This window comes from Xiphias gladius, chromosome 16, assembly GCF_016859285.1.
Source record: "Xiphias gladius isolate SHS-SW01 ecotype Sanya breed wild chromosome 16, ASM1685928v1, whole genome shotgun sequence".
In the NCBI taxonomy this organism is placed as follows: Eukaryota; Metazoa; Chordata; class Actinopteri; order Istiophoriformes; family Xiphiidae; genus Xiphias; species Xiphias gladius.
In genome coordinates this window covers 14,371,234-14,392,035 of record NC_053415.1, presented here as the reverse complement: position 1 = coordinate 14,392,035, position 20,802 = coordinate 14,371,234, and the positions used below count along the sequence as shown (strand labels likewise).

Sequence of the window (20,802 nt, the reverse complement as noted above, 5' to 3'; positions counted from 1 at the left end):
TCTTGTAATACTAAAACATGCTGTGAAGAAATATTTGATTGATCAAGTATATACAGTTAATTGTAATAATCTGGATAAAACATGCAAAAAACAATGAAACACAATTGTACTGCTGGATCTGGGAAACACTGACACTTCAAGGATGGCAGGTGCTTGTTTCTGAATTCCTGAGAGAATTGACCACCCTGTTTCCATCTGCATCAATGGTCAACACCCCCTACGATTTGGCATAAGCTGTTTGTTGGTACCAATTATAATCACAGTCCATGTTACCAACAGCCACTAAGGAGTTGACTGTGTTAAAAGCACAGCTGTGTAAAACATACAGGATGCTTTTAGTGATAAACTCCTGGCTTTATTGTAAAACTTACAGGGAAAAGGCCAAGTTTCTCTTGAAGATCTTCTACCTCCTTTACAAGCACACACATCTTCTTGTTTGTAGGCGTGTGCCAGGCACCAGCCTCTGTGCCACGCCCAGGGCGACAGGGAAGGACACTATTGGCAAACTGTCGACAGAGTGGGCAGGTAAATTCACCCTTGTCAACAGAGAAACCCTGGAGGACCTGGTCATTCTGAAAAATAAAAATAAAAACAAACAAACAAACAAAAAAAATATGTGAAAGTTTAATTTGACCTATGCAATCTCAACTCAAAACTTGAAAGAGGCAACTCGTATGAGGCTTTTACAAAGCAAATTTATGTATAATATTCAGGATTGCACAATTTCTGAAATTTTGACCCAAAATCTGTAGTCCATACTGCATCTACATTAGGAAAGTATCAACAAATAGTGGTTCTGGACCTCCGGTGATTTTCATCAATTCGTCCTTTAAGTAATGCTAAAAAAAGCAGTACTGAATTTCTGATCATAAAACGATAATTAAGAAATTTCTCCCATTTAACTAGCCATAATTAGAAAATGGGTATATTCACTTGACTAATAATTTTAATGATTGATTAACTGTTAATCAACTAACTAATCATTTTACAGGGTCCATGCTTTCTCTTACCCTCAGAGACTCCATGTATGACTTGTGGCAATCTATATGCAAAGTGTGTCCACAGGTCTGGACGTAGACGCCCCCATCCCAACCTATCGACACAGACTGCAGACAAGAACTCTACAGAATTCAAAAGAGAAAAACCACATCAATTAGAGCATGTAAATAGGTCTTCAAGCATTCAACCTCCTGGACCATTTGTTTATTTTGCGGTGCTGAGGATTTTTTTAAAAAATGTTTGAATTAACAAACTACACTAAACACCACATAACAAAGTGAAAATAAACTAGCTTGTGTTATTCTGCTGTGCGTTATGAGGTATTTAAAAGGCAACTTCTTTTCACTAACAACTAGACGACAAAAGTAAATAATCAGCACTATATTTGCTATATCCAAGTCAGCTAGTTTAATCATTGTTGGTTTAGAGTGGTTGGAATAAGGAATTCTAGGTACAGCGAATGAAAATAGTTAGGTCACAGTCATTTTAAACTAGGCTTTATAGTTTTAGTTTTGAGTGATTATTGCCTAATGCTATATGCACTTTTATTCTGCTGTTTGTCACACAATGTTGTGTCTTGAAAGTGGTTACACATGACAATCATTAGCTGGCCTACAACTGTGACTACCACAGGCAGACATGCCTTCACTTACAACGACCATCCAACATCATACAGTTTCTTCAGGTGTTCAGCGGATTTCAATGCTTACTTTGCTAACATGCATGTAAACCCAGTGTCAAGAAATTCATAGACAGAATGGGGACTCTGTAATTAGAGCTGCTAAAGCTGTCATTTTAAAACACAAAAATCAATATCCCTAGTAGTGTTCTAAGCACATTCAGCCTTTTGTCTCTCTTATGTAAAGCTGGAAATATTTTCTGCGATACACCCACATCTTTGAAGAATCGTTGCATGAGCGTGAGCCTGACATCATGAGCCACTCCACACGTGTCTGCAGGGTAGATGTGCTCTTCATCACTTGTCGGCAGCTTCTTAGCTTCTGTGTTTTTGCAGCGATGCCCGAGCACTGAAAGACAATCATAGAAGCCAGTGATGAGTGATGATGAATCTTATTAAGTATTTATGTAAAAAAGTTAAAGGATTGTGATCAGAGTTCAAACAGTATCAGGGCTGCAATTTACAATTAATTATGCTAATCGATTAATCCGTTGGTTTTTTCCCCCTTTTCTTGATTAATCATTTAGATTTTCTTTTTAAATCTAGGAAACAGCAAATAATGCCTGTCATAATTTATCAAATCCCAAAATTACATCTTCAAATTTAATTTTTTTTCAAAACAGAAAAAAAGCAAAAATGTCCCAAAAGCAGTAGCTTTGCAGCTGAATCAAGAGACAGTTTGGCACTTTTACTTGATAAATAAATTAAAAAACAATGAATGGATTATGGATTAATGTTCCATGGATTGACTAATCAATAAATGCCCTAATCATTTAAGCCCTATACAGTATTCTTTGCCATTAGCTCCCAGCAACCAAATTTATATGTTTATGCTTTTCATACCACAATGCAAAACAATTCACTAACAACATCACAATAGAAAAATGTACAGCTTTTACTGATGATGGTATCTGGTCACCAGAAAGGACAATATAATTGTATACTATAATGGACCTGCTATTAGTAATTGGTGGTAGATTTTACAAGATGTTTTTTGACGTTGAGGTCAGAGCCTTCTGAACCGTTTTACAGTGTGACTAGTTATTAATCAAAAATGCCATTTATTTGGATGACAGTGAGTGATCCTCTCCTGTCCACAAAAATGGAAAAGAAATGACCTCTTACAAGAGTAGGTTCCACATACAAGTTAGCTGGGATCAACATGAATGATAAATGACCCAATTAAAACAACGGTTAAACTGCCTATTAAAAATTTGATTCCCAATATGGTGGATCAAAGGTGCTATGAATAACTGTTTTTTCAGGACCGCAAAATAGATAAATGGAATGTGATGTCTGTGAAGGTCTTCTCCTGTGAATTTGACCCGGCCAGGCTCTAAATTGCCAGTTATTCATGACTGTACAACAAAATCAAGACAGTGAAATTGGAAGAGGGAGATACTGGGAAGCGCAGTACCCGAGGATGCCTGGAGGAGAACTACTAGGCCAGTGGGACGGTCCTCAGTGGAAGGTCCACTCTGGCCACAGATCACGCAGTCATAGAGAACCTCAGACTCCATTACTTCAGATGCTCCTAGATCCATGGCTGCCTCAGTGTCAGGGGATTCTGTCACAAAAAAAAAAAAAAAAGATAAAACCTTAAAATCTAAGTTTGCAAAAGCTTCCTCACGAATACTTTCAGACAAAATATGGCACAACAGTGATAACATAAAATTATTAATACTATAAACATAAAACTGTAACAATGGGATACACTCTAAGCCAATAATTACTAAAAGAAATTTTGAGAAAATTCTGAGAAGTTTTTATTCGTTTTCAATGTGGGTGGGCAAAAAACAAAAACATTTAGGAGGTAATGTGGTATGAAAGGCTTTCCTTTGGGTGGGATAGAAATTAAGGCAACAGTCCATGAAGGGACTGAGTGCAAGCCATGCAACCACGCAGTTGAGAATTACCATACTCAATTACACAACTCCTCTCGAATGTACACTGACATTAGCCGAGTCTAAGAACATACTTCTGACTATGATCTTTTGGTGTATTCAAGAATTCCGATGCATTGCTTCCTTAAAAACAGCTATGGGAAGAAGAATGGGGATAGACAGCCAAAATGGGACTTGATCAATGAAGTATGTAACGGTCATATATCACTATTAAGAATATAAAGAAATTCCCTCTCTGCTACTCCTATTTGCATGATTGGCACAACAATAGAAATTAATTACTGATGTGAAATTAGTTTTAAATGTTAAGAACTGCGTTCAATTTGAGCAGTAAGTATTGTGTAGAAATGTCAAGCTGTGTTGGAAATTGATTTATTGCCTTTTGGAAGAATACGCTCTCAGGAGAGGTCACTATGTTCCTGGGGAAATGAAAGCTGTTTGCATTCAATGTCAACACTACAGCTTTAGCTCCAGGCCATCCAAGTACACAGATGCGCATGCGCGCGCACACATGTATGCACACAGACACACATGCACACGCGCACACGCGCACACAAAAGATAAGATGCCAAGGAGAGAGACTGTTGTTGTGCTGATGCCATATGCTTGCTACAGCATAACTATGTGATTCCTCTTTAAAGTATTGTATGCACGCAATAGAGCTACAAATTATCAAATGTTAGATTGTTTTTGGAGAAAACCTATTAGGATAATGATGACATACAGCACCACTAAACACATCTTAAGTCAACAGTACAACAAACACTAGACCTAATAAACAGCAAACTGATTTAAAGGGGAGATTTCACACAAATTATGATCTCACTAACCTCTATCTAGAATTGCAGATAGGTTTGGTTTAATTTGGTCAGGTTTTTGTCATATCTTTCTTTGAGATTTATGCCTCCACCCGAATACAATTGGATACAATACAATTGGAGTGTAGTGCATTGAAACGTGATGTTTAAAAGTTCAACTGCAATCTCTCTTTCCAGAGAGAGCATCCAGCATACTCTGAATAATCACCAGACCACACTGTTAGTTTGCATAGGGATTATTTCTTCAGTAGAAAGCAGTTATAACAAAAACTCCAGAGTATCCAGAGTAACCAAAACGATCTGCATGATTAATTAATGACTGGGGGCAAGTGAACAATGGGGTTTTTTTTTAGTAGTTTGAGTGAACTGGCCCCTTAATACATGCAAGTTTTACAGTAATAAAGTAGCTATTCATGAATAACAAAAACAGATATACATAATACCACTCTGCCTCTCTGGGATTAAGTCCCTCATCTAAGATTTATTTTTTTCAGCAGCCACACCAGTTTCCATGTAAAACACAAAACACCCAGAGATAAATATAAGAGCAGAGGTTCCTACTATTGCAGATATAATTCCAAGGTTTCTAAGTGACCTTCGGTTTATTCTGTGGCAAAATTTGGTTTCAAGGCTGACTTCAAGACCAAACAGCAAGTCCAGCTGCCTTAAACGTAGTACTTCTATGACCATAGTTATCAGGACTTTATGCAGGAGAATGGCGGACACGGGGAGAAATACTTTAATTATGATTCAGTCCTGAAGAAAATAATGCCAAATGCTATATTGTAGGCATATTCAAAGATATCTACAAACATCCTACATTGCATTCACTTAATTCATTTATATAGTCATCTCTCGACTACATTTAAATTTTACTTCAGTTCAGGTGATGCAATACCAGCAGTAAGATTGAAGCAAAGCAACTGAAGTTACTGCTCAGGAAGAAGTCTGCTGAAAGAGGTCAGAATACAGTCCTGCCAGAATGGTCCATCTGATCACAGTACTCATTATTCATTCACTAAACATGTTGTGTCAGAGTGGGCCCTCGGAGTCCAGCCCACTAATAGCGTTTTGATCCTATGTGCCCTCAGCCGGCAGCCACCCACAATCCCACAGGAGCACTCTCCTCTCAATTTCTCCTAACAGGCCCACAGAAAGCACAAGCATGGACTCGGACCACTGTCACCTTGCCCTGGTGTAAAAGGAATAGCAATGACAGGTTTATTTCAGCCACAGCGCTTTTCTTTAAGTGCCACAGTAGCAAGATGTCCTTCAAACAAAAAGTATTAATGTGTGTTTTGTGCTTTTATAAAAGCCTTGTACACCTATGTCAGAACAAACCAAGCTTGATAAGCACATTCTGTCAGACATTCTTGCTGAAGGCATTTAGATCCAGAACAGTGCTCTGTGCAAATTGTGGATTATCATTCTACAGTGATAGTTAGTTCTGCTTGTTTATACAAAGAAGGAGCTCTGTAGTCAATAAAAGACTGCCCAGAGAAATTAGTTTATTTCACTGACATTAAACTGATAATAAAAATTATACTAAAACATCAGACTTGGAGAAAGAAAAAAAAACAAAAAAAAACAACAACAAAAAAAAAAACAACAACAAAAAAAACAGCACTTAATTTGTGACTGTCCAAAAATTCTGCATGTTTTCAAGCATGCTAGATTAGAAAGAAATGAGAAGTTTAGGTGCACTTGTTAAGCACCTGCACCACACATCTCACCTTATACATGTGTTAACTGAGGTGAGTCAGTAACTTAATAAAAAATATATTCACCATTCTTCACTTGAATGTTTGGCGAGGTTATTGTAGACTGAATACTGCACTGTGATTTACAACTATGTTACAGTAAGTGTACCAAGTAAAGATATTTTTAGCACATGTGCCGCACTGCTGCTTTTCTGCTTATGCAGAGCGTCCTGCCATGTTAGGAGGAAAACAAACAATGCAAACAGAATTTGGGCAGTGGCTCCTGCAAATGATATGTTAGCAATTGAAAGCTGTACGACCATAAAATTGAGGCAACGAGTTGGCAAAAAGGGTTAGCTGGCCTTTTCTTACCAACATCCATAGCTGTTTCCATGAAACTCTTCTGCCTGGAGGCAAATTCAGCGAGCAGTTTCTGCTGTCTCTCTCTAGCCCTCTGGCGTCTGAAAGAAAAATACTATTTGATGAATATGCAGCAATGTGAACAGCAACCCAGTTTTTACAGTCTAGTGAAATAAGACTTTTGAAAATCATGTTATTTCTACCAGTGAGAATTTACTGAAACAATCCAATAATTTCCATGAGAGAAGATACACACAGTAAGTGAAATCAGGGATTTTATACCAGTTCCTGGCAACCACTTTATCCATTTAAGATAGTTATTTACTACCTTTCCACTTCAAAAATGCAGTACAGTTTCCTGGGAATAAGCATGTCTGTTGTGCAGGGCACGTGTCCCCTGATCACCCTCAGCATGTGCAACAGATTCTTCATGGTAGCAGGGATACTGTTACTTACGTAGCAGGTATCTGATTTCAACAAAGCTGTGTTGTTAAAGTTGGAAAGGGTGATTATTAAACTAATATGGTGGGTTGAGCCCCACTCTGCAGACTTAGAGGCGAGAGCTGACTATAAATTAAGTCCCTAATAAGAGAACATGAACAAATGCTGACAGGAGCGTCGCAGCTCAATAATTTTCACTGATGGCTTCTGGGGTGCCGACAACCAGCGTGAGGAATGGGCAGCAGCTTCTCACTTCTCACTGCCAATGACCGCACTGACTATTACAATGGAAACCACTCTAGTTCATGTGAATGGGCGAATGGGTGAAGTCAACCCCAAAAAAAGTCCGTTATCAAATGTTTTTTTAGTCAATTCCATCATCATTAGAGGAGGAAAATGGGAGATACAGACTAGTGGGTTAATTTGAGGTGAAAAGTCAAAAAAAAAAAAAAAAAAATCTTGAAAATTTAGCTAACAAAGAGGATTAATCAGTTGCAGCTCTGGCCACATATTAATGGTGACATACAGAATATTTGCCACAGTGATCAGTATAGCTGTTTAAAAGATATAATGTGAAAGGCTGTGTGAATTATCACTTCCTTCAATTTGCATTCTATTTGACTCAAACCTCTTCCTTGCAGCAGATATATAAAAGAAAAAAAAAGTGACTTGATACACATTCATTGTCCTTGCAGACGACTTGCTTTGAGCTGTTGTTGCAATTACAATGTAATACTGTAATACAATTCTTGTAGTTTTATGAACAAAATTATTTGTCTTATTTGGATTAGAAAGTATAATAATATAAATGGTGATACAACTTCCTGTTCAAGTAGCTGTATGGACACAATATCAATATGCAACCATTGCATGGATAATAACTGGCAATATTACTATGCTAAAAGAAGCTATACAAAGGGAAATCAATTGCAGATTACATTACCTCTCTTCTTTATCCATGGTTTTCTTGTCAGTGGGACTATTCTTCTTTGGTGGCACTGGCGGACACACCTTTCCACAAATGTCCTGGATGCTACGCTTGATTTGGCAGCTGCGCGTGGCTGCCTTGGTAAGGATGCGCTCAATGGCTGTAATGCCATCGCCATGAGCGTGACGGCTCATGTCCATATCCTCTAGCCAGGATGCCGACAGAGAGTTCTGCTTGGACGACAATTTCTGGTGGAGCTTAATGAGGAGGGACAGCATGCTTTCTCGGATCTCCAGGATCTCTGTCACCAGCTGGGGGGGTGTGCCCGGTGGGACCCAGCGTGTTGAGGAGCTCTTGGGCCTGACAACCTGAGTGGCTTCAGTGTTGCTGCGGTTAATTATCTCCTGGAACTTCCTCCTGCGCTCCGCCACAAGGCTGAACACCTGAGCTTCACGCAGGTTCTAGAAAAGCATTGAACATATACATTTATTTATATAAATTAAATATTTAATGAACATTTTTAAATGAAACACCTTACATGGGTGATCTAAGCCTGGCAGTGTTAATGCCATGTTTTATGATTTAAGCTACAAGAACCTACTGTAAACACGTATGGTGCATAAATACTGTCACACACATTTTACAACACTTGATACACATCAAGTATCAAGCCCACACCGTTACAACACAATATGCAAACAGAGAGAAAGGAAAAACTTTGTTATCAACATCCAGTCAAATTCCACCTTTATCTGGGTGCTTTGGTAGACCTGTCTTTCAGCACAAACACCATCTCCTAAAATTACATCACTAAAAGTCTGATACAGTTTGATGGATTGAAGAGGTGCTTCATTACTATAGTGAGATAGGAACAATACATATAAAAATCCAATTAAATTCATGGTAAAATCTCAGCTGATGTCTCACATATACCTTTGCTGATAGTGTTCAGAAAAACCAGACTGCTGGAAAATATTTAATTATCCTAATGTAAAAGCACACAAGCCCTCTGAACGATTGCCCTGACCTGACCTGACAAAAAGGACCTGAGCTGCACTGTTAAATAAACATACATCATATAACCTAGTCACGGCAACATCAATCATACTGACATGCGGTTAAAAAGCATTTACCCAAACCTGCATTACACACGTAATTAGTTTCAGCAGTCGAGAGGGAGGGGAACTGCTGAAGCATGACTTCATACATACGCCATAAAACACCAAGGCAGACCTCCTTTGAAAAGCACAAAACAAACACGTGCACAGAAATTCTTTCATAAAAAAAGACAGAACAGACAGCTGCTAGTGGCATCAGAGCCATCAGACTTTTTTTTTTTTTAATAAAAATGGGTGCAGACAGCTACCTCTCTCCAATTCCCTGTAAGACGCCTGGAGTTCTGTGGAGCGAGTACAGCAAAATGAACAAAAATAATAATAATGATATGTAAGAGAAACATGAAGGTACCAAACAAACAATGTAAGATGATAAAGCCTACCATGCCAGGGCTGAGCTCAAACAAAATGTAAAAAAACAATATCATACAAGTCCAATATAAGTCTTTCAAGGCTGTGACCCTAAACTTTGTCAACAACACTTGTAAAGTCTGACAAGGTAACTTACTCATATGTAATTTTCTGGTCTATGTATTAAGTACTGCGGGAAAGACTATTTTAATTAGTATTTACTAGGTTGGTGAATTATTTAAATCAGTAGTTTAACATTTCTGGAAATACGCTTGCTTAATTTCTTGCTGAGGGTACCACTCTCATGCCTTTACCACAAACATGAAGCCAGGGGCCCGTTAGCTTAGCGTAGCACTAATTCTGGAAACAGCTAGCCAACCAGCACCTCTAAAGTTCATTAATTAAGACTAATCTACACAAAAACCAAAGCAACACAATTTGTTTACATCACAAAGTAGTGGTTTTACACGGGGTCGTGCCAAACTATTTCTTAGCCAGGAGCAGTGACTTCCTGTAGTTTCCACTGGGTGCCTGGCAACCTCATGCTGATGACAAGCCTGTGTCTTTGGCTGCGCTCCATTTGGCCATGCGGGCGTGCCACTTGTTACACAGTGAAAAGGATGGTGAAACTCAGTTGAATGGAGTGCAAATGGCAGGTGTGACATTATCATTTGATAATCAAACAGCAGCAGATGAGGGAAATGCTAACTTTAATTCAATATTTTCACAGCTTTTAAGTGTTGGTACAGACACTACAGTGCCTTCTCTGTTTGGATTCATCCACTACACGTGTGTGAAATAGGTTTATAAAATCGATATTGTTTACAACGCAATTGGCACACGTTATTTCGTTAATTTGTCACACAGAGCCATTAACTTAATTGGGCAGAAGTGAAATGTGCCATTGTATGTGCCGAATTGTGGACACAACGCCCAGCCACAACTGAGTTGGTTCATTGAATGCTGGAGGACAGAAAGATACCAAAACAAAACTGACAGCAACGCAGGCCTGGCATGCTCTACACTTATCAAGTGTTTATGGCTAACACTTAGAGAGAGAGAAAAAAAAAAAAAAGTAATTTTTTGGGCATTTGTTTCCTCTATTTGATAGTGGAGAGAGACAGGAAATGCGGGGAAAAAGAATAGGGGAATGACTTTCAGCAAAAGGTCTAGCGAGCAGGGAATCGGACCGGGGACTCGCTGGTCCTGGCACTTGCATATGGTATGTACCCCAAACAGCGGCCAATGGGTTAACCCAGCCTTTAAGCAGACAATTGCCTTCTAATACAATCCATCAGATGTACAGAAACTTTGTCATCCCCAAGGAGTGTGTTTTTGGACAACCGATGAATTCAACTTCAATAATCACTGCGCTTTGAGCTTGGGTTTCCTGAGAAATGTGCTTCAGCATTGAGATGCTCAGCTTTCTTCTCCAGCCACTGCCATTTTGTCCTGGCAGGCAGTATAAAGTTAATAACACACAGAGCTAGAATAGTCACTACAAGTCTCAATTCCAGTTGTTTTTTATTACTTTGACACTGCAGTGTAATTAATGGGACCGTAATTTGGCTCAGCCTTTAGACCCAGCTACTTTTTACCTGGCCATAAGAGGAAGCTTCAGTACTGGTGCTGGGAGGGGCTTCTCTCTTCACTTCAGGGGCCGTCTCAGGAACCCGAACCCTCACGAAGTTGATGACATGGTGCAGATTGGAAAGGAGGTTGGTGCCAGGGAACCAGCTGTCATGGCAGTGCTCCTCAATGCAAGGCTCCTGGAAGCATAAGATACGCATTTTGTAGGACGCTGTTTTGCAGTCTACACAGTGAAAAGACTCGCCACAACTCACAGCCTCCATATCCCACCTCATCCTCCTTGTTGTCTTGAACTTGGTTGTCCAAGCCCAGCTCAATCAGGTACAGCACCATGCACAGCACATGCTCAGACATGTTCTGATGATCCATCCATATCTAGAACATATTGAACAATTAGTTTAAACTGAAAAACATGTAAAACCTGCAAGTTTATCACCATTTATCATTTGGTAAAACTCTCTGAACTGTAATGGTACAAATATGATCTCCCAAATTCCTGATTCCAACTATGCCAATGCTGTTGCGATTAAACAACTGCTTGACTATCATTGTCTTTGTCTTTTTGTTTCTACATTATGCCTCATCTACATAATGAGATCTGCTCATTTTGTGCTGCACCTTCTGTGTTTTGTCAGTCCTTAATTGTACAAATATCTTGTAACATAGCACCACCAATTAATTGCCAAGTCATATTACTTGTGCACCACTTAAATATGGCAAACAGAAATGCTTCTGATTTAGCTCAAGGAGTAAATTGAGTTGCCGGGGCAGCACTGTATTATCACATGGATAGTCGTTGAAAGGCTCACCTTGTACAGAAGAGTGAATATCACTATGTGCAGTGTCTTGCAGTGCAACAGCTTGATTAGGCCTTTGTAACACGGGTGTAGAGGAGTCCTCTCCTTGTAAGGTGGCCAAGGGTTGCCGGTGTGAATACTAGACTGTTTCAAACTAGGTGATCAACAAGAAAAAAAATAGAGATCAGAAGAACAATCAGTAATTACCACACCCATAAGAATTTGCGCTAGATGACATGCAACAAAAGGCTGAATTTCCTCATAAAGTAGAACAATAAGACAAATAAGAGTTTGCAAACAGACACCTAACATTGTTGAGAGTGATTCACTGTACAAAAGATTTCAGTCCATGCAACAGAACAGCCGATGGGCAGCACTGGCATCGCCCACTCTATTACTGATGATGGGATCATTGTTATATAAAACCAAGGCCAGCTCGACAGGCAATCCATCATATCCAAACAGTGTGAATGAGCAACATGAGGCTGATATCAGACTGTGAAGGTGGCAATGGCAGCTTCAATGTGTTTCAAGGAGAAATGGAAAAATATGGCTCCGCTCCATCTGGTTTGAAAGACCAAATACCAGGAAAGAAAAGGGTATACTATATGTGAAAGAAGAACAGTTAACTACATGAGTGATCTATCCACACTTTCAATTACAGTTACGCCAAAAATGGCCTAAAGTCCCATTAGAAAAAGGTTATCTTCCCAAGTACCATCTCAAACACTGAAGCACTCAGTGAGGGACCCTTTGGTATAATTAGCATCTCCACACGTTCCAGGAACCCTAATGAAAATTAACCCCGTAGTATCTCCTTCACCACCTCCACTGACACGTTTGTCTTGGGAGACGTCTGTACCCCAATCAAACAAGAGAGATTTCCTCAATTCTATTACATTTTAGCGTGAAATATTGATTTTTTTTCTCGACAGCTATCTAATTGGAACAACCTCTAGCAGCCAGCAGACAGACCTCTCTTATCATGTCCCTTCTTGAGCAGGTGAGAGATGGGACCCTATGACACTGAACTGATCATGATGCAGGTTGGCTTTGTCAGGGATGACTGAACATGAATACTCCACCAAAAGAGAATATTGTCAAGCAAAATGCAGATAGAAGGATATTATGTGATGAAATTTTAACTTGAAAAAACACTGTTCTAAACTATATAAAGAAGCCATTTATTGAGGAGAGATGAAGGCAGCAGTGTTAACTTACAATGCTGAGTATCTGTCCATTGCTGACTGGACGTCACGCCGATAGACTGTTCTGAGAACGACCATGATGGGGTCAAACTCTTTTTCCCACACCTCCGCTAATTGAGAAAAGGGAGAGAAATGCTTTGTAACCTCTAGTACAAAGTGACAGTGATTCACTGTCTTCCTATTTTCACCTTCTATATGTAAGTGGTGTAAGCCTGACCCCAAGTGGTCAGCTGAATTAATGACACAGACTAATGCTCAAGACTTTGAACTGATTGAGTCCCAGTATTCGTCAATTTTACTAATTTCTACCCACAAATTGGAATATAAAGCATGCCGTCTGAAACCCAATACATTATATATAATATAGATATTCGTTAGAAAGAGACAACATTTATTCCCTCTCATACCTCTTTTCCACCAAAATGGAACAGGTTCCGTTAGGGTTTGCATGCCTAATTTTAAACCGTTTGGAGCCTTTCAATCAAAAATGAATTGGTTTGGAACCTGAAAAGTTGGTTCCCAGCTGAAAAAGAAAAAAAAAAGAGCAAGTTTTCCTCAACCTGAAGTGCACACTGTGACGACATCACTGAGCTTGTCATATTGTACATATTCTATGCAACACCCTCCGTTGATGAGGGTCGGTGAGGTTCCACTCAAAACTGGTGGAAACGCAGGCTGGTTCGCTAGATAGCACCAAGGTTCCAAGATTCCTGAAGGGAACCGGTCAAGAACTAGAGCTAATTTGGTGGAAAAGAGTTGTCAGTGGTCTATGTAAGATATCTTATTATTCAAGTAGGCATTGAGCATACATTTGTTTCTATTATGTGCCACTGTGTCAATAATATCAGCCTAATATGAGTAATATACCAAGGACTTCTTTAGAGTAAAGATTATGATCTAGTGAAAATGTTGTTGTATATGCCAGGATATATAAATGTATTAATCCTCTTACTGGAGAACAATTTCAACTTTTGAACACACATTGTCCCTAGGCACAAATAAAGAACATTTGTTGGATCCAGTTTTGTTGGACTTACCTGTTGTGAGTTTTATACCATGAGATGGCTTTTAAAGCACTATTAATGTTGGGACTTTTTTTTTTTTTAATGTTTTCCATTCAAATAAAAAAATGCAGCCCAGTTATTTGCTTAATATTACATGGCACACTGCACTGATATATTTTAAATCTATTTGTAGAATTTCCCCCATTTTCTTCTGATTTGGCACGCCCAATCCTCTCGCCATTGCAGTCCTTGTTACTGTTAACACTAGAGTTGTCCAGTGGAGGTCAGCAGACAGATATATCTATCTCTCAACTGAAGGTTCATGCTGTCCCCCAGGTATAAACCCTGCTGTGCAAATACCACACAGAGAGCGTTCAGCATTGAGGACAAGAACGCTTAGTGGCTTCCCGCCCACAAACACAACCTTATGTGTTTGTTTTAAAACATGAATGAGCCTAGGAGACGAACTCTAGGTTTTTTGGCTGGGGTGGCTGGTAACTTTGAGTTTGGGCAAAACTTTACCAATTTTGATATCAAAATGATGTGGACAGGCCACTGTTGTCACCAATTTGGCAAAATGGAATTACGAGCTTTCCAGCACAAGTATTCTGTGATTTGAAATGCCAAATGCCTGACCTGCCTGATATCTGGAGTGGGATGTTCTCTAGTGCTAGCAGATCTCGGTCCAATTACACTTGAGACTATATGAAAGTTTAATGTCACGGTGGGTTTTGGATAATTAACACCCCCCTGGCGCTAATAGCTAATATTAACACCTGGCAGCCATCAGATTCTTTTTTATTTCTGGGTTCAAACGAAAACCACTTTATTTACTTTATTTATTTCAACAAGTGCAATTTTATGTAAATCACCATTAACCGCACCACTCACTTCTGTGACATTCCCTATGTGACATTTCAAAAAGGTTAACCGGTTACTTGTTAAAATGGTCTGTAATCAAATTATCCTACCTTTAGGGGTGTACATGCCCTGCTGCATAGAGCCTCCAGGCTCAAACACCGGTGCTTTGAAGTCAGCAACAGCAGAGAGCATCTCCTCAAAACTACAACTCCCTGGAACAATGCCACTCTTTGGGTTGGGATTCTCAGGAATCTAAGAAGACACTTAAGGAAAAAAAACACTGTCCTGGAAGACTGAACATAGTTGCAATTTAATGTATTTGTTAAGTACTGAAGGATACCAGGTCTAACAGCGCGCTGTGTGTACGGTCATTCATACACAACTGTGAGACCATCTCAGACCGAAGGATCTCATCATCCGTCATCCCTGTTATTGAGTATGAGAGTGAGAGAGCGTGTGAATGTAAAGAAAAACCGACAAAAGAGTACAGGCCTACATTAAATACGAAATGGCAGAATTCAGTGTAGTTTAAAACACATATAATGTTAACTCTTTTAGTCAGTTAAAGCAAAATTCTGCCGGTTCCTTTAATAATACTGTTTCCTGTCTTTTGCAGAAGGATTATAAACAAATGAAAGGCCATTGTTATTTTAACTAACACTGGCATTTAATGCCAATGGGGTGGCTTGGTTGTAAGCATTGTCAGCTCACAGCAAGAGGCCAGCAGGGGCCTTTGTGTGTGGAGTCTGCATGTTCTCCCTGAGCCTGCATGGGTTTCCTCCAGATACTCCCACAGTCCAGAGACATGCAGGCTAGGTTAACCGGTGTCATCGACAGTTGACCAGTGCAGGGTGTAACCTCCCTCTCGCCTAGTATCAGCTGGGATCAGCTTAAAGTTTGAAAATTCAGATCACCATCGCTATCTACCCGCCGACAGTAATTTAAACTGACGAATTACCTCGTTAGTGGTCAACTGTGACACAATTTGATCAGCAAGTGTATCTAGAGAAAGATTCACTACTGCGTTGGTCTTCTCGAACTGCAAAAAGACACAGTTCTCGTTATGTTTTCAAACATCCTAATTATACGAGTGGGGTTTCTTTCTGGACTCTAGCTGATCGTTCTATTAAGGAAAATCAGCATGCAGAGCACATATTAACCAATTTTTCATTTGGTAGTTTGGTCAACTCCAAGAATTAACTTCAATTAGCTGCACCTTTGCAATTTGCCAGTGACAGCAGTGGTTCACAACTATTCAACCTCTCAAGAATAGAGTGTGTTATAGTCCTAATAAAATTGCAGCTCTTGAGATTTGAAAGTTGTGTTCTTTCAAAATTGCAATTCATCACTTAGCCGTACTGTTGAGTCTGCTGAGCACTGTCTACCTTCATGCTTCAACATTTTTGGGATAGTGTCCCATCCTCTCCTTATAAAACAAGGTTTTGCATGTGTATGTGAATTTTGAAATGAATTTATAAATTCGCAATGTCTCCAAATGAGGCAGCAACACGTGAGGCAGTAATCAGCCTGTCTCTACCTGTGTAAGTTGCCTAGACAAAAATAAAACAACAGCACTGCACTGCATCATACTAGCAAATACATCATGATCGTTATGGAACTATATTTACTGTAAGGCTACTGTATCATATTGTAATATTTGTTATTGCATTACTTGCTGGAGACTGCATGCATCCTTTATTGTCCCACTTACCCAAATGTATGCGAAGGCTTGTCAGTATGACTAGGAAGGTCAGTGCTCCTTCAAGCATCGGTCTCTCCTGCTCAGAGTCTAACACAGCATTCTGATGCTGAGAAGCCATGGTCAACAGGTCCACCACTTTAAACCTTTGTGGCAGAGAACAGTGTATAAAATGCGTGCACTGGCACTAATCTGTGTGTGAATTAAAGTGAATTATGCAGTAACAAGAAAATGATGTGTATGAGATAGCTTACCTCTCAAAAACACTTGAGATAAAGTAGTCAGGATCTAGCCTCGATGCACAGACCTGTAAATCAAGAAAAATATGGAAGAAAGGATTTTAGTGATAAAAAAAAAAAAAAACGGATATAAAAAGTGAGCACTGTATGTGATCCAGCAATCCTAACCTGGAGCAAATAGATGTCAGGGTCAATCATGGAGTTGCAGAAGTGTGACTGCACATAGGTCATAGCCTGTCCCTTGATCTGCAGACCATTCCTGACCCACATGTTGCTGTGGATCTCTGACAGGCATGCCTACAGCCATACAAAGCAAAGTTTTCATTACCACATGGCAACAGGCATATGTAGATGAATACATATTGTAAATCTGTTTATTGGCCCTTTAGTGTTATACCTGAATTTGGAGTGGATGCACCATGATCTTCATCAGCATCTCTTGATCAGGCAGGAGGCTGTCCAGGTCCAGGCCTTGGCACTTTATAGCCTGAGAATTTTCAACCAAAGAAATAACTTAAAAAACACATAAAAAAAAAACAACACACAACTACACTGCAGAGTCATGCCTTAATTGATGAGAGCCTCTGACATACCTTACTGAGGAACATGGCATAGTAGCGGTGCAGTGGCAGGTGAAAAGTCACTTGATTTGGAGCAGGCTATGAAAGATATATAGGTCATGAGAAACAGGAAAGAGGAATGTTTGCTTGTAAGTTCAGCACTTTGTTGTTTCAATTTACCTCGTCAACAAAGCCAATGGCATCAAACCAGATCTGAAGGGTCTCCAAACAGTAGCGTACCACAGTTTTAGTATATTCCTGTGTCTCCTGTTAACAGACAATTTAACATGTTATAAATTCATACAGTTATACAGTAAGTGCATTCAGAACAGGATGCTTGAGATGCATGTTCCAGTAATCAAGGCCATCGGGTATGCAGTCTCGGTGTAAAGACAGGGCTTACCTTGACTTTGCAGTGTGTTAAGAGACCCCACATTGGTTGTGCACAGGCCTCAAGCTCTGCTGCAAACGCTGCATAGTATGTCTGAGACTCAAATTCCACATGTTCATTCAACTCCCGCTTATTCAGGTTCATACCTGTCACAACAGGAAATAGTTTAAAAAGTTAGACAGTCAACACATGTCACATGGCTTCGTAATGCTACAAAACTATCAGTTAAACAAACAAAAATCACAAAGAACGAGTTTTTGTTTTTTAAAAATTCAGTGGAGACCTCTTTACCCCTTAAAACATTTTATTTTCATGCATGTATAAAAATGTCTTTATGCAGGAGTGCATATTAGTAAATTAGCAAATAAATCTCTATACTTATATATTATGCCTAATGAAAGGCAGGTTGTCTCTATGAAAAGGAGAATTTAATGTAAAGTAGCCCAGCAGACATGCATACAATGTAATGCTGACACTGCACATAACCTCTGCAAGAAGATATTTAAGCCCACTGTGCAAAGGTGAGTGTTATTTTTAGGGTGGTGGTAGAGTACACATGGTAAATGAGCAGCACTAGCTACAATTCTAATTCAGTGACAAAGCGTCATACACCCCACAACTCACTTTTTCTATCAGGCATTATTTTTAGAAGAGGACAGATGGGCTCCGCCTTTGTCTTGACTAAGCATATTGTCTTTACACAGTATAAAGTCGAACTGAAAATCTGCACAAGTATGAGCCATGATTTAATTAAACTGTTGTGTCTGACCTCATGTTGCTTACATCACTTACATGTGACAGAGATATTATATTGACAGTCAGCTGGGTGGATAATAATGAAACCATTGGACTGCCATAATTGAACAGATCAGATACAAGGGAGCTAGTACTAATCAAAGACAAATAACAACAGGGGAAGCTAAACACAGGAGATGCTGTGGCATCTGAGAAGAAAACCTCTTTCATAATCATTTGTCTTAATTTGTACTTATTATCTGAATCTGAGCTTTTGTGAATTCAAGCAAGCAAATGAACCCCAAACTGTGCTACCATCATTGTGTGAAAGTGTGTGTGTATTGTGAAGTAATTCATCCTGCTCAAGAAGGAGGAAAAAAAAAAAAAAAAACAGCATATAAGTGTTGTCCATTAACCATTTACCAATTAAATCACGACTTACCCTGGAAAAATGACACGAAGCTCATCCATAGCATCAACAATGAATGGTCCTCCAGGAACTTTTTCGCTACACTTTGGTGTGAGAGGATGTTAATAAAATCACTAACTAATGGCCAGTAGGTGTTGTTCTTCAACAGTGCCTCACTACAGTTCACCACAACATGACGACTGTTCTCTTCATCTAAAAAGGAAAAAAGAGAAACAGAAATACACATGAACATTAAGTTAACAACATTCTGGCTCATATTGCTATAGTTATTTAAAAAGGTAACAAATCAAAAGAAACAGACATATATGTGGAGAAAGACATGAGACAGTGTACTTGCAAGTTACACAATTCAACACCTGGCTGCCAATACAATGTCATCTGCAGAATTTAAAAAAAAAGACTGCACTCAAATGAAAAATTCAAGCTCATTTCACTCAGAGCCCATAATAATAAGAAAGGCCAGAGGGCTGAAACATCTGTGCATGTTTTTTCTGCACTGAAAATGATTAACAACACAAAGCAATAATAACAGCTGCATTTTGTTTTGTTAAAAGTAATTCCATTTTTTCTTCTTTCAACATTTCACAGGCTTCATGTGCCAGTTTTTACTCTACTAAAAATAAAAAGTGCAGTCTTTATGAATATAGAGCTAATGATGAGCTACAGAAAATAATGACCTCCTGGTATGACATCATCCTTGCCTCCTGGCCCAATCCGTAACACTAGATCTTTTAAGTAGGTGCCTACAATTTGACATTTTGGGATATGACAAAACCTCCACATTTAAACTCAAACTTCAGTTCAGTACTGAGTATCACTACAACCACCTGCTTCGTTCTTTACAAAAAGTGGGACGAGGTGTGCTAAATCTGACACATTTGGACAACTTACCTTGAAGTTCACTTTTAATAAGGCAACTCTCCATCATGTAGAGGAGGACTGTGACCATGATGTCCAGAAGCTGACACTCTTCTGTCACATGTCGAGCCAGCTCCTCATTACTGAACAGCTGCACACTAATATGTACAATGCGGTTGGACATGGTATCTGACTCGTGGCTTTTCATCAGTGTTTTCATGATGAATGCATAATGCTGAACAAATGTTTTTGTAAAAGTGATCTGCCAGAGAGTAAGAGGAAAACCCACAATTAAGGCTTGCTGTGACAGTTTTGTGCAGTCTCATATTAAATATTATATTACAACAGAGGACCATTTGTACATCTAAAAGGAAAACTAGAATGACACTAGACTGTTACATATTTGTGAATAAATACAAACATAGCAAAGACATACCTTGTAATCTTGATCTGGCAACATGTTTAGTAAGAAGGTGACCATCTTCTGAGGAAACTCGTATTTTATTGTCCAAAACAGCAACTCCTCCAGAAAGCATTTATGCTTTAGAGATTCAATAATACTCGGGTCTGAGGACAGACAAGGCACGTAAATAAATAGGTAGTTCATGGAACATATCTTGGTGCATTACATTTTCTTTACATTTACCTTTGGTACTGCTACTCAGCTTAACCCTCTTCCTCTGACCAACAGACTGCCCTGCATCTTGGTCCTCCTGGAAGGAGGAGAGAGAAAAAAAATAAATCAACCACAAATTTCAACTAACAGGTGTGACTAAAGTTTTACAGTAACTGTACATCACTTCGTAGCAAAATAATATAGACTGGCTCTGGTCACTCAAGATGGGTCTGTGTGTCTATATATATCTATAATATCTATATCTATATATCTATATATCTATAATATCTATATATATCTATATCTATATATTTATTTATTTGACAAAATTATTCATATATTGTTTTTAAAAAAATGACAGAATAGTCTAAAAACAGCCTAAACTTAAACTGAAAATAGTTACAAAAGGTTTTCTGTGTTTGATGCTGACACAAACCTCTTTACTAGACTCATCTGGGCTCCCTGGTGCAGTGGTTCCTGAAGATAAAAACATTTTTTTTTTATAATTAAAAAAACATC

The 20,802-nt window shown here is 39.0% G+C and overlaps 1 protein-coding gene across 1 annotated transcript in view; it reads right to left on the bottom strand.

The window, feature by feature from the left end:
* Positions 1-20,802, bottom strand: part of ubr3 (ubiquitin protein ligase E3 component n-recognin 3) — a 44,874-nt gene that overhangs the window by 20,662 nt on the left and 3,410 nt on the right. Inside the window, exons 5-28 of the mRNA XM_040148648.1 lie at positions 20,720-20,760; positions 20,314-20,380; positions 20,104-20,234; positions 19,701-19,929; positions 18,822-19,001; positions 17,657-17,790; positions 17,434-17,520; positions 17,287-17,352; positions 17,091-17,180; positions 16,862-16,990; positions 16,709-16,761; positions 16,467-16,600; positions 15,096-15,181; positions 14,866-15,007; positions 12,904-13,000; positions 11,695-11,836; positions 11,156-11,260; positions 10,894-11,064; positions 7,845-8,290; positions 6,473-6,561; positions 3,096-3,245; positions 1,894-2,027; positions 1,011-1,121; positions 372-572 (exon numbers count right to left, since the gene is read on the bottom strand). Of these exons, the coding sequence (XP_040004582.1) occupies positions 372-572; positions 1,011-1,121; positions 1,894-2,027; positions 3,096-3,245; positions 6,473-6,561; positions 7,845-8,290; positions 10,894-11,064; positions 11,156-11,260; positions 11,695-11,836; positions 12,904-13,000; positions 14,866-15,007; positions 15,096-15,181; positions 16,467-16,600; positions 16,709-16,761; positions 16,862-16,990; positions 17,091-17,180; positions 17,287-17,352; positions 17,434-17,520; positions 17,657-17,790; positions 18,822-19,001; positions 19,701-19,929; positions 20,104-20,234; positions 20,314-20,380; positions 20,720-20,760 (3,215 nt within the window). The remainder of the gene's footprint in view (positions 1-371; positions 573-1,010; positions 1,122-1,893; positions 2,028-3,095; positions 3,246-6,472; positions 6,562-7,844; positions 8,291-10,893; positions 11,065-11,155; positions 11,261-11,694; positions 11,837-12,903; positions 13,001-14,865; positions 15,008-15,095; positions 15,182-16,466; positions 16,601-16,708; positions 16,762-16,861; positions 16,991-17,090; positions 17,181-17,286; positions 17,353-17,433; positions 17,521-17,656; positions 17,791-18,821; positions 19,002-19,700; positions 19,930-20,103; positions 20,235-20,313; positions 20,381-20,719; positions 20,761-20,802) is intronic.